This window comes from Sparassis crispa, assembly GCF_003851025.1.
Source record: "Sparassis crispa DNA, contig_000015F, whole genome shotgun sequence".
Classification (NCBI taxonomy): domain Eukaryota; kingdom Fungi; phylum Basidiomycota; class Agaricomycetes; order Polyporales; family Sparassidaceae; genus Sparassis; species Sparassis crispa.
The window spans coordinates 188604-209367 of record NW_020939762.1 but is presented as its reverse complement, the minus strand read 5'-3'; the positions used below and the strand labels follow the sequence as shown (position 1 = coordinate 209367).

At 50.6% G+C, this 20764-nt stretch overlaps 3 protein-coding genes across 3 annotated transcripts; 2 read left to right on the top strand and 1 right to left on the bottom strand.

Annotated features, from left to right (window-relative positions):
• Positions 1-209: 209 nt before the first annotated feature.
• Positions 210-2694, bottom strand: SCP_1600730 (Dehydrogenase citC; the record flags this gene model as incomplete). Its single annotated transcript, XM_027764523.1, has 9 exons — positions 210-440; positions 494-546; positions 600-836; positions 889-968; positions 1020-1318; positions 1374-1448; positions 1504-1963; positions 2011-2371; positions 2427-2694. 9 exons carry the CDS (start codon positions 2692-2694, stop codon positions 210-212), a joined length of 2064 nt encoding a protein of 687 aa, XP_027620324.1.
• Positions 2695-7042: 4348 nt separating this feature from the next.
• SCP_1600720 (hypothetical protein) lies at positions 7043-8373 on the top strand (the record flags this gene model as incomplete). The annotated part of the gene is made up of 3 exons (XM_027764522.1): positions 7043-7070; positions 7123-7938; positions 7991-8373. The coding sequence occupies 3 exons, from the start codon at positions 7043-7045 to the stop codon at positions 8371-8373; spliced, it is 1227 nt and encodes a 408-aa protein (XP_027620323.1).
• A 3153-nt stretch (positions 8374-11526) lies between these two features.
• SCP_1600710 (Vacuolar protein sorting/targeting protein) lies at positions 11527-20746 on the top strand (the record flags this gene model as incomplete). The annotated part of the gene is made up of 41 exons (XM_027764521.1): positions 11527-11620; positions 11671-11819; positions 11874-11907; positions 11959-12116; positions 12185-12313; positions 12365-12434; positions 12484-12585; positions 12646-12724; positions 12826-12856; positions 12910-13052; positions 13108-13138; positions 13191-13267; positions 13319-13386; positions 13437-13503; positions 13555-13749; positions 13804-13837; positions 13891-14233; positions 14287-14324; positions 14373-14510; positions 14581-14690; positions 14740-14892; positions 14950-14959; positions 15323-15532; positions 15584-15718; positions 15769-15972; positions 16026-16716; positions 16770-17133; positions 17188-17428; positions 17487-17596; positions 17648-17844; positions 17897-17931; positions 17991-18041; positions 18104-18694; positions 18749-18847; positions 18898-19177; positions 19229-19299; positions 19352-19802; positions 19854-19945; positions 19999-20108; positions 20162-20452; positions 20512-20746. 41 exons carry the CDS (start codon positions 11527-11529, stop codon positions 20744-20746), a joined length of 6711 nt encoding a protein of 2236 aa, XP_027620322.1.
• Between the last annotated feature and the right edge of the window lie 18 nt (positions 20747-20764).

The following is a 20764-nucleotide window of genomic DNA, read 5'->3' as shown; positions in this document are numbered from 1 at the left end:
TCCAAGCGGTCTATCTACACTACGCATAGTAGACTATACTACATACGGAGAGAACTAGTATAGCACTACTATGTATGTCCTTGATCTACGCTACAAATTCGAGGAGTGTTATATCTAACTACTCGCAGGGCCACAGTATAAGGAAGTAGGTATCGAAGGTTCAGATGTCCCGTCAATAAGTCCGGGCACAGAGTCAATTCACGTTTAATTTAGAAAGTGAAGAACGTCGCAGCAATCAGCGTCGCAGCAAGAGCTACAGCTGCACCGTTGTGGACCACGGAAGCAGCACCGCTTGTCCGGACCGCCGTCGGAGACGGCGATGCGGACGCGGACGAGCCCGCAGATGATGATGCGTTTGGTGTCGCCACGCTGACACCGTTGTAATCTGAGCGAATGATACTTGCAGCCTTCTCTGCGAGACCGTAGACCGGCGCAGCGAGCTGTGAACAACAGGTTCAAACCCGAATTAATGGGAACGACGAGAAACACTGACGTGGGCGGAGAATTCGATGGGAAAGACAGACGCGTCGACGACACGAACGTTAGCTGAAGTCCGGGGTAAGTCGACGAAATGGTTACAGTTGGGAGAACCTGCTTACAAGTTCCGTAGACCATCAGATCAGCATTAACCACACCACCCTGGCTCAGCGGCAGCATTGCACACGAGCATGAGGGATGGAACTCAGTGCCAATCTCGTTTGCAAGCCACGTGTCCCACTCATCATCGGTACTAACGGAGGGGCCAGGAGAAACCTCTTTGGTCGTCGCGAGGTTCATTGGGTAGGTCTGTCCAAGCTGCCTAGCGAACTTGAGGCCCTCGCGCATAACGGTAACATCTGTAAAAGAAAGTTTGAGTCAGTACATGTGGACTTACAATGTGCAACTCACCTGCAGAGTGCGACAAGTAACCGGGATCAATCACTGCGGGCGCGAACGGGTCCGCGGTATTGATGTAGATACGTCCCTGGCTGCAGAACAATTTATCAGATCATGTCCCCAAGACGATGTAACACCTTCACCTGAACGGATGTTGCAACGCCGCCTGGATGGCAATTGTCCCATCACCTGTCAAAGCCAGCAAAATTTCCATCTGGCCGACGGCTGAGTTAAACTGAGACAGGGTGGCATTGTAGATGGTCTTGTATCCCTCAACGACTTCAGGGTACTGGCTCGGTACGAGTGTCGATGCTGATGACTCCAGGGAATTGGCAATAGAAGTATACAGGGAAGACGCGGCGCTCGACCCAAGAAGGACGGAGATGTTGACGTAGGCTGTGGCGGAGTTGATGTACGAGAGGAAGGGGTCTGGTGCGGTGTCCTGGGAAGACGAGTGTGAGAATATTGGTCCCTGATAACGGCAGAAGACTGCTCACGCTGGCAGCTCCACCGTTCGCAGCATTGATCGCGCCAGCCGTCTGTTCACCTGTCGTGTACAGAACTTCGGTGCTCTATATGACGTTATCAGCAACACAATGCGGGGCCGAAGAGTCAGATAGACCGCACGATGTGGTCCTGCAGATGCTGGCCGACACCCGGGAGCGCCAATTGAACGGGAATGCCGGCAGCTTGGAGAACATCCTCCGGGCCGACACCGCTGAGCATGAGGACTTGCGGGCTGCCGATGGCACCTCCCGAGAGGATGACTTCCTTGTTCACCTTTACCGTGTTCCTCGCCGCATCGCGGTTGCTGGCATACTGCACAGAGGTCGCCGTAAGATTTCCATTAGTCGAGTTTGTAAAGATAATCTGCGTGACCGTAGCGTTTGCGAGGATCGCGAGGTTGGCGCGAGGTGGAAGTGGGTCGATATAAGCGGATCTGGAGTAGGAACGCGTCCAGTTGGACGGATTAATGGCCGAGGTTGCGACGAACGAGCCCCAGCCATTTCCGTTATACGGATCAGACGAAGGCGGTACACCAGCTGCACTCAGCGTGGCGCTCCAATTTCCAACTAGAGGCATTTCGCTGCAACACGTCAGTCTACACGTCGATGCAGCAGCCCAAACACGCACTATCCGGGATACGCCGCATGAATCGGGCCAGACGTACCGTGGCTGGCAATGTTGTACGTGATGCCAGCTTCGGCCGCGATCGCAGAGCTGGGGGCAGTGAAGGTCTCGCTGGTCTTCATTCCGGCGTACAGGTTGTCCCAGTTCCACTGATCGCCGCCTTCAATCATGTTCGACCAGGCATCGACCTCGACAGCCGACGGGCGGACAAGGTACATGCCATTGATTGCAGAAGAGCCGCCGAGCACTTTACCTCGAGGCCAGCTGATTGCGCGGTTGTTTGCCTGAGGTTGGGGAGCCGTGAAGTACGTCCAATCGTAAGAAGACCCGACAAGCGAATTATAGTACGCGTCCGCCGGGATGTCTGAGGGTGTATTGGATTGGAGTGCCTGCTGAAGGAGGACGTGCGCACAACTCACTGATGTTATTGGCGACAGAGTTGCCGGTATCACCTGCTTCGAGAACAAGCACGGTGGTGTTGGAGTCCTCGGAGAGCCTATTCGCGAGGACAAGTCCGGCTGTGCCGCCGCCGACTATGACAAAATCGTACGCTTCTGCGATCTGGCCGTCATAGATGATGTTGCGTCGCTGCAACTTGTGGCGGATGTCCGCGTGAGCATTCGAGAAGCCAGCAACGTAAGAGAACGAAATCGCAGCGAGAACGGCTCGCGTAACAGAAGTCCGCATGAGGGTAAAAGAGAGTGGTTTGGATGCAATACCAAAGGAGTGGCAGGAAGACTATCGTAGGTACTTTGGAAGACGGACAGCTCGTCGGTGAAACACCTATAAATGTCCTGGGTCCGTAGAATGCAGCTTGACAACCGTCTGATCGCCCCACTTGTTGAAACTGGTGTCTGGGCAGTGGAGGTACAAGGCTCGACACCTCCAGTCCCGCCTTCCCAAGTTTTTTTTATCAGGCCTCAGAAGACCGCGGTGTGAAGTGCTAGATTCGGCCAGACGGCCAACATCTCTACCCGAGCACAGCAAACATTAATGCGTGAGAACATGCCACCGGCAGGTCACGTTTCTCGCTCAAACAAGGAATGCAGCTCCCTTATGTGTAATATGTATGGTCTCGATACTCGGCCTCTTCTTGGTAGCTCTGTAAAAAGTGGTCCGGCGTCTCCCGGCGGCCGTGGATAACGAATGTGTGCTATTTCGAGTCTGTCCTACGGTAAGAATAACTACTCTGGCGCTAGCCATGCACGAAGTGTATGTAGGGCGATCGTCGACCTGCACCACGTTCCATACGCGTAATGTAGAGATTGGGGTCCTGAGTAATGGAATTGTGCGCTAACATGGTACGTTGACCCCATTTCTCCAATTTTTGTCACGGGGGTTCAAGGAGCCAGAGGCGGCCCGCGTGGTAGGCGTTGGCTCGAGCACACACCGTGGTTGGCGGGTTGGCATAAAATCGAGCGAGCATCGGCACACTGGAAATGTAGGAACCCCTGCAAGTGATTCACCCGGATTGCGGACTCTGGACAATTCTCTCATGCCGTTGAGCGTTGCGATGTTCGACGATCGAGCGTGCGCAGAGCACCAAATTCAGTGAGCCATCGTCCAAGTTTTATTGCGTGACGGTACTAACCGGATTGAGATCGACGCTCCCGAGGAATATTCAACGACTATGCGCCTCCTTCAAAACTGACCGACACGCTAAATTTTCATGAGGACGATGCTCAGATATTCCACGTGGCGCCTCATGCATCATGATGGAAGGTGCTCCAAAGTCTGGCGGTCTGGCGGTCGAAAATATTACCCCGCTTGCAAGGTCTCCACCTTCTCAATTATTCGCACTTTTCGACTCCGCGGTTCCTTCCGTGTGCCCTGCACGACAAGTCCCGGTGCAGCTTGCAGATCTGCGTGGTGGCAAATGTCGCAAGTAAGGTCTCTACCGTGGGCAAGGTGCACTTCCCTCGTTATAAAGATCATTCGTTTACGTCCACCTCAGAGCTGAAAGGCGGGTGCAGATTGGAGTCCAGAGGCAGAAGCAGCACGAAATTCTCTAAGTACTGTCTCGCCTATAGAAGCTAAACTGATATGCTTGAGTAGACCAGTGTGCGGTAGCTCCTTGTCCAGTTCCTCCTAACAGCGCAGGTACATAGGTATGGGGCGTCGATACTAGGCTGCCAGGACTTGGAAATTTGTTCCACCGGGCGAATAAAATGCTCCTCGTCCTGACTCCAAACCCGTATTGACTCAGCGCCGCGCTGACCTGAGGGAGCTGGATTGAGAGCATGATAGACGACCGAGGTGCAGGTGAGCAGCCATTGATTAGCCATCCGATGTTCCTCTATACTGGCGCTTGCTACAAGTGGTCAACCAGTAGAATACAGAACCCGTGGCAGATGAGACGGAGCGCTTGCGCGCCAGATGACCTGTCCATCGAGTGCAGTTGTAAGAAATCTCAGAAGCTGCCCCAGTGCTGGCGCTCATTTGAAAAACTTAGAAAACAGGTGGCCGTGCTTCGTCCAAGGAAAATATATAGGTGTACTGGAAGTTTTGACTTGCGGATCGCGGAGTACCGGCATGTTGGGAACGGACAAAATCCCGCGGGCGCTCGTCGAAGTTCACAGCGCTCTCCGAGCAAGACTCTATTTCTACCTTATCAGTACCTTATTTCCTTTGACGGCGCATTGAGAGTGGTAGGTATTTAGCGTCGTGCGTTGTTGACCATAACTTCGAACCGATTTCGCCTCTGTTTGCACCGCTCTGCGATACACCAGAGGCCAATCGCTCTAAATCTGACCTTGTGACGAGCATCCACAAGGAAGCCATGTACGGGTTCGGATGTGGTTCGAGGTGGCACGCTGTTCTGATTCGTCGAGTGACATGCTAGATCCAGATAGATAGAAGGGTGAGTGCCTATCTCCAGTGTCCAGCTGCTACAGAGATGTATTCCCTGCATATGTTGTTAGCTGAATTGTTACGATCCATCTAGGCTGACCATTAGTGTCACAACACTTCGTTTGACAGCGATACAGTGATATTCCCCCCATCAAGCCACTTGGAGCTTCACTCGCCTAACTTTGCACATCCAGATCTGTTGCACTACCTCGTACTCTTGACTTGAGTCTCTGCTGTGGTCGGACGAAACTTCTGTACCACGTGTCAGTGGTCCATCGGTGCTTCCAATCATCGAAACGTTATCACAACTATAGCTTGCGTCTTGCGGCCACCATCTGTTAACTACCACTGGTTCTGCGGTTCATGGCTTGCCGTTATCTCTTAGCTTGCTTACACGACGCCTCTTTAAATGGACTTCGGCGATGTGTCTCACTTTGTGGTCCAGACTTACCACAAGTTCTGTTTCACGTGTCTCTTTCTCGGCCCCTAGCCGGTGTGGCGAGTAGTTCTCCAGTCTAGCGTCTACATGGGGTCTCTAACTGCTCTACTGATACACGCGTACCGTAAAACATCGTCAGTGCCAGACCCTCTCCCTATGTGCTGCGGACTATCAATCATTTCCGCCTCCATGCGGAATGACTCTCCGTGGTTCTCCCATTCAATCCGAGTAATGATCTTGGGTAGTAAGTACCGTTATTAGCCTCGTCTGGATTCTGTTCTATGCGTATACTCAAACGTGACGGAAACCTGGATATTGATACCAGCTGCAGTATGCCTGACATTCAGTTCAGCATTTTTTCAGCATTCGAAACTTCGTGCGAATAAACGCTGCAGCCTCTCGAGCCAGCTCGGTGCGTTCTAGCCTCCATGAAGCCACCTACAGCAGCAATGAATGTTTAGAGAAGAACCAGGCCATGACGACCATTACATTCAAAGCGACGGCTCGGAGCATCGATGGAGATAGAACATACGTAGGTGGGAGTTGTTAATGTATCTGCTTCCTTCCCAATTTTTCCAGCAATTCCCTGACAGAATTTACTGCACGCTTCATTTTCTCTGCATGAGGAAAACATGCATATGATTTGATTGTCAAACGCGCGCGCCTGTATATAGACCGCAGTCCCCCGCGAATCCACTGAGAGCTCCGATGCACCCATCCCCGAAAAATGGGCCGGAGGCAAAGATCGTCGACCCCCGAAAATGGCCAAAAAGTCGTCGAAAGTTGGGTGCGAAAGACCCCCGAAATGTGACCCTCCAACCTGAGGTTAGGTCCAGAACCCTCAGGTTTCGGAGGATGGGCCTAAAATTTAGCCATATGTGGTGGTTTGGGAGGAAATGTTTGGTAATTTGGCTCACAAAAGCTTGGGTTTTGCGCAGGAAGCAAATTTTTTGTTCCGCAGGCCGTCGAACGTAATTCTAGGTGGCCGAATGTTCGATCCCACATACCCCCAAAAATGGCTGACCCGCCGCCAGGTTGTGTGCGAACCCCCGAAACTGGGTGGTTGGCTACCCCCGAGAAATGTTGTCGCCGGGATCGGAGCTCTTAGTTGATTCGCGGGGGTCCTAAGTCTATGGTAGTGGTTCACCTTTCCCCAAATGTCCAAATGAAACACCAGGTCGTCGGCGAAGTATGGTCGACGTCTTCCTGCTCCACTTGAGGGAGATACTGACGCGTCAATCAAGCATGAGAATTGCCAATATTAATGAGCTCCACCACAGTAGTGTCGTGTGACTGGAAACCTGCACTATGCCCTACCGTCACATGGGCAACCCCCCACAAGTCGGCTCAGCATACCTGCTTACCTTCTTCATATATCATATATGTTCGTACTGGCATATCTCAAACCTTTGTGAACTTGAACGGCGGCGGACTGTGGAGTGTTGACTGAGTTCATTTTTTGGCGGAAAATCACGCTTTGTCTCGATTTTGTCACGCCGACATAACGCGTTACGACTTGAGGGCATAGTGAAATGTAATACTGTACAAAGTTTTGATTTCGATCAGTGGCCTCTTGGCTGTGACGACACTGTGACAGGTAGGACCACAGTGGTCCTGCGACTGGCTCAAGCAATAACGCTAAGAGTACTTACTTCTCACACTCAAAGTGCTGCTATATAAGTGGTCTGGTTGAGGGTGGAGTCTACACACTAGCGGCCGATGGTGGCTTAGTTCTAAGCGGATTGGATGTCCTTTAGGTCACTCGGGTCACCTGGTGCGTATGGACTTGAACATATCTTGAAAGCCTCATTCATGCTCGTATTCAGAACTCCAGAGCAGTGAGCTTGATATGCGTAAACGTCGAAAACCACTACATCGATTTCAAGCACGGTCCCTGCCACAAGAACTGGTCGACATGATCATAGACATATTTGGAAGCAAATACGACCGCGACGCACTCAATGCCTGCTCACTCGTCTGCCATGCGTGGTTACCACGTAGCCGCTCCCACATCCATTCCGCAGTTCGTCTTGACTATACAAGCAATCTCGAGCACCTACAAGCGCTCTACACAACCTTTCTTGCCATCTATGTTCGAAGTCTGAGCATCGATACCTGTGGCTCAGATGGCATGCCGGCAGACCAGAGTTGGGTTGACAAGATGCAGCCGTTGCTGGCAAATGTGACAAAGGTTGAGAGGCTCTCGATCGAGGGGATTGCATGGTCTGAGCTGGAGGAGAACACGAGGGCGCTATTTTGCACGAAGTATCCCGGTGTTACGGATCTTTGGCTCGCGACATGCGACTTTGCGGACCCTGCGGACCTCGTACACCTTCATCAGGCGTTTCCGCTGCTTAGCAGCGCCCGTATGGAAGGTGTCTCCTCCGATGATATTGTTTTTGATCACGCACTTCGCCTCAACTCAGATACCCTGTCACTTCGCTGGCTCGACGTCGGGGATCTATGCACCTCCCCTGGCGTTCTCGCGAAATGGGCATTCTGCTACCGCAAGCAAGTTTCAATCGAGAACATCCATTTCACTTGGGATTGTGGAGATCTTGTGGACCTAGGCAATGTACTACAGATCGCTGGATCTTCTGTAAAGACCCTTTCAATCACTATGGATAGTCGAGTTGACGCAGGTACTAATTGATTGTTTTCCACAAACTTCAGGAGTTCTGACGTGCTCGTTAGCGACGCTGCCCCAATACTTGAATCTTTCCCGCAGCACAGGCTTGTGCTCGTTCCGACTCCTTGCCCGTATCGAAGAAAACCACGACGATACCACGGAATTCTTCTGGATTCCAGATTGCATTGCTCAGCTCTCCTCCCCCAGTATCAGCATCGTTCGCGTGCACATCGAGATACGGGCGTTCCTCCAGCTATCCCACGTGAATTGGACACGCATCGACTCTGTTCTCTCAGACACTAAATCTCTTACCAGAGTCGAAGTTTGCGTGATAAGACGATGGGAAGCTAGCGATGAGGATGATAAACAGGCGCTAGGTACAATCACGTCGTCCATGCCGAAGCTCAAATCGCGCGGTATTCTAGACGTAATGCGGCAATATTCGTGACGCAGAGGACCACTGCCATCACTATCACCAACCACCACCATCATGTGTACGCCGCACATACATATCTGACCACATTTCTATGCTGATTATAAGATGACATTGCGCCAATTGCTAATAGGGCTGTTCCTATCTCTTGTTTCGTGATCCATCGTTGTTTCTCGTGTCCCTATTTCTTGATTTCCCATGTAGTAGTGGGATTTGAATTCTTTTACTTTCTGCCATCATGCCGTCCAGTTTGAACTGCACCCACCAAGGCTGCGATATCACGTTCTTTGACAGAACGGGTCTCGAGCCTGGTTGGAACGATGGACGTTCATAGCATATAGGAGACCGGTATCGAACAATTGTAAGATGACGGATACACTTCGGCACAGATTTTGCTTTTCCTGTCCCTTCCTTGATTTCCCATGTAGTGGTAAAGTGATCCTTTCGCATACTTTTGCCTTCTACCGTCATGTAGTGCAAGTGTTCACAGTGCACCAAGGAGGCTGCGAGGATCTCGAGAGGGGTTCTCGAGCATACCTTGGAACATTTCATGGCATATAGGCGACTGATAGCGAACAATTATAGGGAGAGCGTCAACCATTGTGACTCTAGGCTATTGACTCGGATGTGCTTCGACACAGATGATGATCTAGGCTCATAGATACAGCCTCTAGTTACCCTGAGGAAGACAGTCGTTCCTTTGTAATAGAGGCTGAGATCATTATCGATGACCCGCTGAGAAGTCCCCCGTGGGAAACCGGACTTTGAATGATGCCGACGGCAATTCGACGCACGAATCTTCAACGCTCAAGTCGGGTGCAGCCACAGGCGCGAAGTGCAAAGAGCTCTCATGGCGCGATCGATCCACCTGCAGACGATGCCCATGGCGACGTCGCTGTATTTTCCAATGTACAGATGTGTTCTCAACCTATCCTTCAGTCTTTCCCAGATCCCCTAGCTTGCATTCTTGTCACGGAGTGATCAGTACATCAAAGCCACTCTGAAAAGGGTTCAGCTGCAGGTATGATAGACATAGAAAATAACATGGATTGCAGCTGCATAGCATACATGCATAAGTTCACGAACGAAGCGAGTAGACGCGACATTGGCATCCTTGCGATCTTGCTGCCACCGACTTGGACGCCTTTTGGGAATTATAGTTCAGTGCCGATGACGCAGCCGTTCCTTCCGGTGTCTGGCACGTAGCTCAAAAACTCCCACGGGGGACTTCTCAGTGGGCTCCCGGATAATGATCCTAGACTAATGATGATCTTGCTGGCGTATATATAGGATGCTCCTTGTCCCATCATGATATCGATGACGTCTCGACGTCGACTTTCAACGTTCAACGTTCAACATCGGAGGAGTGAGTGCCGAGATACTTGCCAGGCAGAATCGATCTGATCAAAACGAGGAAATTCTGTATCATCTGTACCAACAAGCCTCCTCGTTATGTTTGTTTAATCGACAGGATTTACATTATCACCCTAAATCTCAGTAAAAAGTAATTATAAGGAAGAATAATAGATAGCGACTGCTCAGATTATCTCGCTTGGCCGCTGTAAGATAGACCCATATCATTCTCGACTACTTCACGTGACCTGAATTGTCACGCTTGGCTGGAGAACAGCACAAAATGGCTTTCTACGCCTTCCACAGCACTGCGTTTAAAAATCTGCTGTGATCATATTGTTCAAAATACAGTTTATAATGATATGATCGTGACATTTTTTTTCAAAGTTGATGTGGAAGGTGTAGTTTGCTCGGGACTGGTTTTCTCCCCTGCCAAAATGGACGCGGCGCGGGCTAAGTGTGACAACATTTGGCAGTGGCACGTGATACGTAACACTGTGACCATAGTAATCGAAAATGAGATGGGTCTATCTTACAAGATAGGCCCTCACGTCGGGCGTCTAATGTCACGCTTACACCAATTCCTCTTTCCACAACGCCTTTATCAGAAATGCGTTCCCTGGGGATTGTTAATTAATACCTTCTTGAATATTCCCAGGGAGCACATTTTTTTTACTTTGTCCTCGTAGGAGAGAAATTAGGCTAGCAACAATCCAAAGTGAACGGCGACCAAACAGAGCCAAGTAAATATTTGGGCTGATAAGTGGCCCTCCATCCATTACCATATCGGGTATTAGACTTTGACTTATTGCTCCCAAATCAATAGCATCACTCTCGGGCAACTGTCGGGTCACAACCATGTCACGGCGCTTAGAGTGGTTGGGCATGAGTGATCTTATGTAAGAGCAAGGCCCTGGAAGTGATCTCGGCTGAACTGCCCCAGACAGTTCGAGCGTAGGGCGGTGGGGTAGGACCCTGGATAATCCCCTTAGACGCCATCTCTCAAAATTGCTGATTTTCATGTTCTTTGTCTGGACATTTTTTGACCTTTTTATGGACTTTGTGTCCGGATAATGAAGATGGTATCGGCTCGGGCACCTCCAAATAAGGCAATTTTGGGCGCTTTCCGGAGCATTCCGGGCCTTTTGGGGCCCCCTGCGGGGCCGACGCCACCACCATGTCCGGACCAGGAGATGGCGTTCCGGCCTTTGAGGGGTCGAAATGTCCGGATGGTGAGATGGCGTGGACCGCAAATTCTTGGTTTTTTTGTCCGGATACAGAGATGGCGTCTAAGGGAATTATCCAGGGTCCTGGTGGGGTGCGTTACTTCAGAGTGGCCTATCATAGTACTTACTAGGTATTGGAGCTTGTCGCGGACGATGTCGGCTTCATGGCCGACTTCAGCGCGGAATGTCGCGTTAACAGCTTGGCACTTGTTCGCCTCTTTGCAATGTAATCGCTAAGATCATCATCATCTTGCTTCTGCCAGTGTGCGTAGGGGCCCACAAGTTATCGGCGCTTGAAGCTTGCAAGGACAGTTTCTTCTTGCAAGTTGGAATCCTGTCATTTCAACGGTCCAATCTAGCGAAGGAAAAATTGGCCAATCACGCACGACATGAGGGGAATTCGCCGTTTCTCCTCCGGTTCGACAAAAATAAAATAAGCCGGGACCAGATCCGATTAAGGTTCTAACTGTGCATTTTCTGGACGCACAGGCCTCCCTAAGTGGGTTCAGCCGCCGACTCCTTTCTTAATAGCTACCTTCATTGTCGCAGTGAGTGTGACCCTGTCTTTTCCTCTGTCTGTACCAGTGGCATGTCTACTGCAAATGAAGCTGGCTACGCAATAACACGCATACCGGTCAGTGTACGCGGTTTCGCCCTGCTTGCACTGAGTTTCCAGACTCTCGGTGAGCGACTATACTTGTTTCACTACCGTTGTCTGGCTGAAATGCCTTAGGTATCATTTATTCCGACATCGGGACGTCTCCCCTCTATGTTCTTAATGGTTTATGGCCCTCTGATGGCCCTGTGCCTTCGGAAGAAGATGTTATTGGTGGTATCAGTGCCATTATCTGGTCATTGACCCTTTTACCATTGTTGAAATATGTACGTGCTTCTCTGGCAGCGACCTAGACTTGATCATTCACCCATCGTTTTCAGGTTATAATATCTCTACGTTTTGGCACTCATGAAGGTGAGAATTCAGTAACGAAAATTAGCGGTGAATTTACCTTTACTTCTTCAGGCGAGGGAGGAACGTTTGCCTTGTATCAAGGATTATATCCTCCCGCCGAAAAAGATTTTGATGCCGATCGCACTCTCACTGGCTTCAGCTTCACCCACTCTTTGCACGACAATGTACCCACTATCTCAAAGTCGCTCCGTTGGCCTCTGCTTGCGTGGGTCCGTGTTACCCCCGTCTCTGCACGTCAATATTCTTAGCCTCATGTTCTTCTTTATTGTTTTTCCAGTCGCTTCTAGGAACCAGCTTGACGTTGTCCGATGGTATTTTCACCCCTGCAGTTTCCGTGACCAGTGCTGTATCTGGAATCGCGGTAGCGAAGCCCTCTGTATCGCATGACGTCGTCCCTATCTCCATTGTACGAGCCTTCTCAGTAATACTGATGATTGTGGGGCTGATTTATAGATAGGCTTTCCTAGTCGTGCTGTTTCTTGTGCAATTCCGAGGTACCGCATGGCTGGCCACTCTCTTCGCTCCTAGTGCGTACTCCATTATTTACCTCTTGTTGTAAGTTGACCGCCCTTATAGTTACTTTCCTATGGTTGTCTCTCCTCGCTGGAACTGGCATCGCGAATATCGTTCATCATCCCGGAGTATTCAGAGCTTTCGATCCATCTCGGGCAATCATGCGTAAGTCTAGTCAACTTATATTGTTTGTTTACTAGTGACATATGCGCTGCGTTATACCAGTATTTGTGCGCACGAAGAAGTACGACCTTTTGAGTGGAGTTTTGCTGGCTGTTACCGGATGCGAAGCACTGTTTGCCAAGTAGGTAGTGCAGATGATCTAGACGTTCACCAGAAGATCAGATCTCGTCTCGTTTGCTTTGTCGTCGTCGAACTTGTTCTGATGTGTGTTTATGCGTACAGCTTGGGACAGTTCAACGCGGCATCTATCCAGGTATGCTTAATGTCGTGCGAAGGACGCCTTTTCATTAACCGGCACCACTACAGATCTCATTTAGCTGCTTCGTTTATCCTTGTCTCTTACTGGCCTATCTGGGGCAAGGTGCACGTTTGATCGCAGACGGCGAAGCCGTTCTGCCGAACATATTCTACAACACTATTCCTGGCCCTTCCAAGGGTGCCCTCTTCTGGTGAGCACGAGTCGTTCTACATTTGGGCATTAGTGAACGAAGCTATGCATATCAGGATTATCTATGTTTTCGCTATATTGGCAACAGTTGAGCGTTCTGCAGTCTTGTCAGATGTTGTTGTCTTATGCAGGCTTGCAGCTCATCGCTTCTCAAGCACTCATCACTGCGACCTTCAGCCTTGTCCAGCAACTCATTCATATGCATAGTTTACCCCAGTTAGTTCGACGTTCTAATTGACGCGTTGACACCTGACTAGATTGTTGCAGGCTTCGCATGGTCTATACCTCGTCTACTATTCAAGGCCAGGTGTACATTCCTATTGTTAATTATGGCCGTATGTTACTCACATGATATCTACGATCCGTGGCTGATACTTGGTCACAGTGATGGTCTTGGTAATCATCATGGTCGCGACGTTTAAGAACGACACTTCGCTCACGAATGCTTATGGGTACGTTGTCAATGCTTCCATGATTCGGACTTCGGACTCACCTTTTAACAGATTTGCGGTTGCAACTGTAATGTTTGTCACTACAGTTTTGATTGCTTTTCAGATGAAATTCGTCAAGAGGCTGCCGCTCGTAGTAGTTGTCGCCTTTTTCCTGTTCTTTGGTTTCTTAGATGGGCTCTTCTGGGGAGCGGCCCTCAGAAAGGTGCCGCACGGTGCATGGGTTCCGTTAATGATTGGCTTGATTCTGTAAGTGTTTATTCTCTGTCTCGAATGTGCCACCTGACAGATCGTCTCTTTCAGCACGATCTTCATGCTTTTTTGGACTTGGGCTAGGGTATGTCGGTATTTTTGTTTTGAATGTAATACTGATTGGCACGATTAATATAGGGCCTTGAAGAGAAGTTCGATAAATCCAACCGTGTGAACTTGCGCTACTTCATTATGTCTACGCAGGAAGACGAGCAGCCACGAGTACACAAGCTCGAGCAGAGTGCGGCGTACGAGAATACTACCACAGAGGATGTGAATGCAATGAGCGATGAGAGTGGGACAATCGAAGAGAGAGAGGACGATCACGAACTCGAGACGATGAAGCCGCCAGTATATTATATCATGGATCCCGACGGAACTCCTACTTCAGTCAAGGATCGCCGCGAGCTCCCGCGGATCCCGTCGTGTGCTATCTTCCATAAATTCACCATGGGCAAGGGTGTTCCCCATTCATTCGTTGGTGAGTTACGGCGATCAATGAAGCGATCGTCTTCTGACATGAGGACTTCTAAGGCTTTATTCGTCAATGGCCAGCCCTGCCCCGAGTTGTGGTAAGGCTTTCGGTGAATGCTGATCTGCCCATACTTAATGTGACGTAGATCTTTCTGTCGGTCCGTGTCCTTCCCACCCCTACAATTGCACCGGAGGAGCGCTATGCTGTCACGAAAGTACGCTCTATACAAGGCTTCTATGGTGTCACATACTTCCTCGGCTTCCGAGACGATTTCGACGCAAAGGTGAGCGCTATTATAGGGCTTCGTTAAATATACCGCGTATTGCGTACTGAGCATTTCTACACCACAACAGGTTTCAGAGATAGTGGACCGCATCTGTGCGCTTGAAATACGCGCCGATCCCCAAACTTCTGCGTCCACTGTGGCCGAACTCCGGGAGATTTCCACGAACTACACTCACATGTAAGTCACCGAGCGAAAATTTATCGGCCATGCTCATACCTTGCTGCAGTGTACCGCATTACCATGTCCTCAGCAAGCACATGAAGGCGGGTAAACTATCCGTCATCGCGAACTGGTTCCGCAGGATCTTGATCGAGGACTTTTATCGCTCTCTGGTCACGATGTTTCCCGAGACAGAGAACTGGATTACGTCTGGCGAAGAGTGAGTACTTTGCACACCTTTACCGGTGAATGGTAGAATGACGTCCTGTCCTTCCAGGATTATTCGCGTAGGCATCAACGCTGAAATATGAGCTTGCCCTCCCCGTGCAAATGTTTATGAGTCTACTCGCCCACACTGTTACAACACGTCTGAAGCAATTGTTTCGCGGTCAGATGGCATTACCTTCTGATAGAATATCACACGACTCGCTTCATACTGTCATAGACTCGGATGAGATGGTTCTGATTATAACCCCTTGATGTAGAACGCGAATTTACCATGTAGTGTAACTTGTATCACCTAGGTTTTACTCTCATTGCTACGTCATGACGTTCTCGGAGGATGCATCGAGATAGTGTACCATACAAGTCGTGCTAGCGAAATTTGGATAACAACGCCTATTGTGTCACGTGATTATCCGCGTCTGTAGCTGCGCGTCGACTCCTCGTCGAGGAGCTCGTCAACCTGCGCAGCGAGCAGTACCTCCTCGACCATGGCCCCTCATCATAGAACGGCAATATTACTGTGGACAGTGCTATCTGTGCTGTATTTGTTACCCGTTTATGCTCAGCAGCCGGAGTCTGCTGTATCTTATTTCCAAAATCTGCCTGCTAGACTGTTCTTTTTCGATGACACACCGGTGAGTACCCTCGCACACGCGCTGTATACATCTGACGAAAGTGATATACAGTCTCTGATATACCATGACATCGTGGAAGGCAACGTATATGTTTCACAGGACGAGGGCAAGTCATGGCGGCAAGCGGAAGGCTTGCCTGCCGGAGAGGCTACGATGGTAATCGAACACCCCTTCGATAGGAATTACGTGCGAAGTCTTGATAATGTTTTCAACCGCATCTTCTAACTTTTCTTTAGGCGTTTGTTCTCACCAAGGGCACGACCCACTATCGGACCCAAAACCGAGGGCAGACTTGGCAGGCATTCTCAATGCCCATCTCACCTGCGCTGGTGGGGAGGCCTTTGTCATTTCATTCCGATCCCGCCAAGTTCGGCTACATCCTCTACCAGGGCACGAAGTGTGACCGTTCCGGCGGGTGGGGGGGCGTATGTCATGACGAGGTGAGCACCTGAACATATAAGAAGGAGTGCTGGCGCTACATACTCCTTTTTAGACATATTACACGAAGGATGCATTCAGTGACGAGCCGAAACTGTTGCTTCTGGAGACGTCACGCTGCCAATTTGCGCATAGTAGCAAGGATTTCAAGCACGATGCGCACCCTGACTTGATCTACTGTGTAGCATACGACTCTAGTACGTCGACGGGAAGTCACTCGCTGTCGTCAAGCCGGCTGTTCTCTTCGACGGACTTCTTCGAAAGCGAGATGAAGGTGGAGGAGCTCGGGATCGGAAAGAATGCGCGGGGCGTTCTGGCATTCGCGCTGGTGTCCAAGTTCGCGGTGGTAGCTCTGAAGGATCTGTCGCCCGGGAATAACAACGAGATGCTGCTCTACGTGTCGGTGGACACGAGAACGTGGGCGAAGGCGCGATTCCCGCATGCGTCTAGTGCACGGCTCAGGGAGAACGCGTACACTATTGTCGAGTCAACGACGCACTCGCTTGCCGTGGATGTGCTGCTCCAGGATCAGAGCACTATTGGTACGCTCTTTGTGAGCAACTCTAATGGCACCTTCTTCGTGGAGAGTTTGAAGGACACGAATCGCAATGAGATGGGTTTCGTTGACTATGAGAACTTGTACGGGATTGAGGGCGTTGGGTTGGCCAACATTGTATCGAACGCCGAAGAAGTCGAGGGAAGGAATGCACCGAAGCGTCTGCGAACCAAGATTACTTTTGATGATGGTGGGTTGTTCCGCTTGCTTGGATATTTCCTTGGGCTGAACGACTTCTTCAAGGCCGCACGTGGTCCCGCCTTATGCCACCTTCGTATGACAACGAGGGCCGTCGCATACAGTGCAACCCCGCGGACGATAGCTGCTCGCTCCACCTCCATTCAGTGACCATCCCGCATAATTTTGGACGCGTGTTCTCCTCGCCAGCTCCAGGATTCGTGATGGGTGTTGGTTCAATTGGTCCATCACTGCTACCCTACGAAGAATGCGATACTTTCCTAAGTACAGATGCTGGCGTTACGTGGAAGATGGTTCGCAGAGATGCTCACAAGTATGAGTTTGGAGACCAGGGAAGTATTATCGTCGTTGTCAACGACGAAGACAGCGTAGACTCGATCAGCTACTCGAATGATCTCGGTCAGTCGTGGTAAGTGGTGTTGTACTGTGATTGGTTCCTTGAAAGCTCAAGCGGTATCCATAGGCAAACATATAACCTTGGCGTCAGTATGCGCGCAAGGATACTCACCACCGTTCCCGACTCGACGTCACAAAAGTTCGTATTGGTCGGTCAAATTGCTAAGAAAGATCAGAAGCAGGGGCAAGGGCGCTATGCGGTAACCTTTCTTGACTTCGCTGCGATGCGCCCTCGCAAGTGCGGCGACGATGACTTCGAGCCGTGGTATGCGCGATCTGCAAGCTATGAGTGTTTGATGGGTCACAAGGTATGCTGGGCACGAGAGCCATCATTGAAACTAGAATAACTCAGCTTGCTATACCCAGCAATGGTACAAACGACGAAAACCTGACGCTAATTGCTACGTCGGTGACAAGTTCACCGACCCAGTGGGCCACGAGGAGAATTGCCCTTGTTCCGACGAGGATTACGAATGGTGAGTTCTCGTTGTATCCTAACTGGTATTTGTGCTTATACTTTCCTGCAGTGACTACAACTATGTGCGACAGGGTGATCAGTGTGTCCCAGTTGGACCAGAGCCCATTCCAGCCGGCGTTTGTTCGTCAGGTGACCCCACCCAGACGTATTGGGGATCATCTGGCTACCGACTCATCCCTGGAAATACGTGCGACAGAGACAGAGGAACCAAAAAAGATGATCCGATTCAAAAATCGTGCTCTCAAGGTCTGTTACCTGCTTTACAACGTGGTGTGTTCATATTGACATCTTCATCCAGCACAACCTGAGGAAGGAGAGATTACCCACCAGATAGTACGTTTCATTATCTTTCTCCCTTAGGGCGTACTGCTCAATTGCTGTTCCCTTCGTAGTTCGATTTCCCTGCCGAAATCACACAATTTGCATACTTCAAGCATTCCACGGTGACTAGATGAGCTTGAAGGCAGTTGCTCTGCATACTGATTGCTTCACGTTGTAACCACAGACCATTCTCGTCCGTCTCCGTGATGGCAGCATCTGGCAGTCTGGCAATGAAGGTTATACATGGCAGCAACTACATCCGGAGGAGAGCTTCGCGGCATTCTACCACCACCCATACAGCGATGACCGAGCTTATCTCATTACCAATACTCGAAAGTATTACTACACCACGGATACTGGCCGCACCTGGTATGCTCTCGAAGCGCCTACGCCACCGAACAGTTTCAGCTTGCAGGTCATGCACTTCCATCCAACGAAGTCGGACTATCTCATCTGGAACGGCGATGATGGGTGTGCAGGCTTTGGCGAGAATTGTCATGTTGAGGCACACTACTCCAGGGACAACGGGCGCAATTGGGTCCTCATTGATACCTATGTCCACAATTGTGCCTGGGCACGGGATGCAGAACTCCGCGTAGATCCTAACCAGATCATTTGCGAGTCTTATAAGGTAAAGCAGGGCTCGCAAAGGGCCTTCGGGATGAACAACCCGCTGGAGTTGATCGGAGGTACGGATTTCTTCAACAAGAAAACGAAACTATTCGACCATGTGGTCGGCTTCGCGAAGTTCGCCGAGTTCCTAATTGTTGCGGAGGTGAGACCACTACTTTGAGCGACGGAGGTGGAGAGAATCTGAACTTTGCTTCAGTATCTGGCAGACAGACAGTCGTTGGAGCTACAGGTATCGATGGACGGCAGAACGTTTGCCACTGGCATGTTCCCTCCATCTCTGCGGCCTGATCAGCATGTAGGTAAAAAGTGAATTCTTGTGTGGTTCCAGCGGTAACATTCTTTCAGGCCTACACCATTCTCGAGTCGAGCACAAACGCAATCTTTCTACATGTTACCGTCTCGGAACCGCCAAATCCATGGTGGGGCAATATCCTCAAATCTAACTCGAACGGGACATACTTCGGTCTCTCTATTGATAATGTGAACCGCAACGATAACGGCTACGTAGATTTCGAGAAAATGATTGGCCTGGATGGTATTGCTCTCATCAACGTGATCTCGAATCCCCACGAGGCCACCCTAACAGGACACAAGGAACTTCAAAGTAGAATCACCCACAACGATGGTAACGTTTCAATATATTGCATTCCGCTATTACTGATGATATTTAATCTAGGCGGTACATGGAAACGGCTTACGCCTCCGCCTAAGGATTCCCAAGGAAATCCATATGCTTGTGACACCACAGTCAATCATTTTAACTTTCCCTTCTGCACACACTTATATGCAATGTTCACAGGCCTGTGCTCTCCATATCCATGGATACACTGAACGCTTCGACTCCCGTGCGACGTACAGTACACCCTCCGTGCCGGGCCTTCTGATGGCTGTGGGTAACGTTGGAGAGAAGTTAGCTGAGTACACCGCAAGTGACACGTTCCTGAGTCGCAACGCAGGCTTCACATGGGAGGAGGTCCACAAAGACGCTCATCTGTGGGAATTTGGAGATTCGGGTTCAATTCTCGTTATGGCGAACGACGAGGAGCCAGTCAACTACGTGCTATTCAGCACGGATGAAGGCCTTACGTGGCGTGAGTATTCATTTGGCGGAGAGCAGGTGCGCGTAAAGGCCATCGTGACCGTCCCCGAGGACACGAGTCGCCGTTTCATTCTTTTGGGTTTCTATCCCCGCTCCCCTTCCATCGCCGTCGCCGTGCATCTTGATTTCACGTCGCTGACACGCAAGCAATGTGAGTTTGTCACCTTCCGTCGTTATTCCTCCAGCTTACCGGAGATTTCAGGTCAATTGAACGTGGAGGATCCTGGACACGATGACTTTGAACTGTGGAGTCCTAGTGAACAGCGGTCAGAACTTTGCCTATTTGGTCGTAGGGTATGTACATTTCTGTGTGATGAGTCGCATACCCTTCACGTTACTATTCACAGACATTGTACCACCGTCGCGTTCGCAATGTGGAGTGCGTTGTGGGCGATCAACCCAAAGCTGAAGAAAGGGTGGTAGAAAACTGCCCGTGCACTGAGGTTGACTTTGAATGGTATGCTATAGCAACCCTTGTCACTGAACCTTCGCTCATTGCATCCTGCATAGCGAATTCAATTATTACAAGAACGATGCCGGCGAGTGTGTACTCTTTCCGGGCGAACAGCCCCTTGCAGATGACGATTCCTGCCGGAATGGGGAGGAATACTGGTATGAGCGCACCCCTTACCGCAAAATTCGCTACTCGAGTTGCGAAAACGGACTCCGTCTGGATCGCGGTGCGGAACACGTCTGTCCGGGCGTCAGAGCGCACGGCGCGTTCTTCTGGATCATGGTTTTAGTGGTGCCGTTCATGTTTGCCGGGCTTGCGGGCTGGTGGTACTACCGTCGGTCGAGAGGGTGCGTTTCCCTCCATGCAGTGCAGCATTGCGCGGTAGCGTTGATTACTCGCGGTATAGGGCTATCCGACTTCCGGGTGGCGACAGCGGCTTGCGGCGGTACTCGAACGACTCGGGCGTGCTTGCGACGCTTGCGTCGGTGCCGTGGTTCCTCATTGGGGTCGCTGGCATCGCGTGGGAGTGGGTGGCGTCGACGATCGAGAGCGCGACGCTGCCGATGCGGTCGCGCGGTGGGTACCGCACGGTGCCTGTGGACGAGGATGCCCAGATCCTCCGGTTCGAGGACGAGGAATGAGCATGTCTGGAGGAGTGG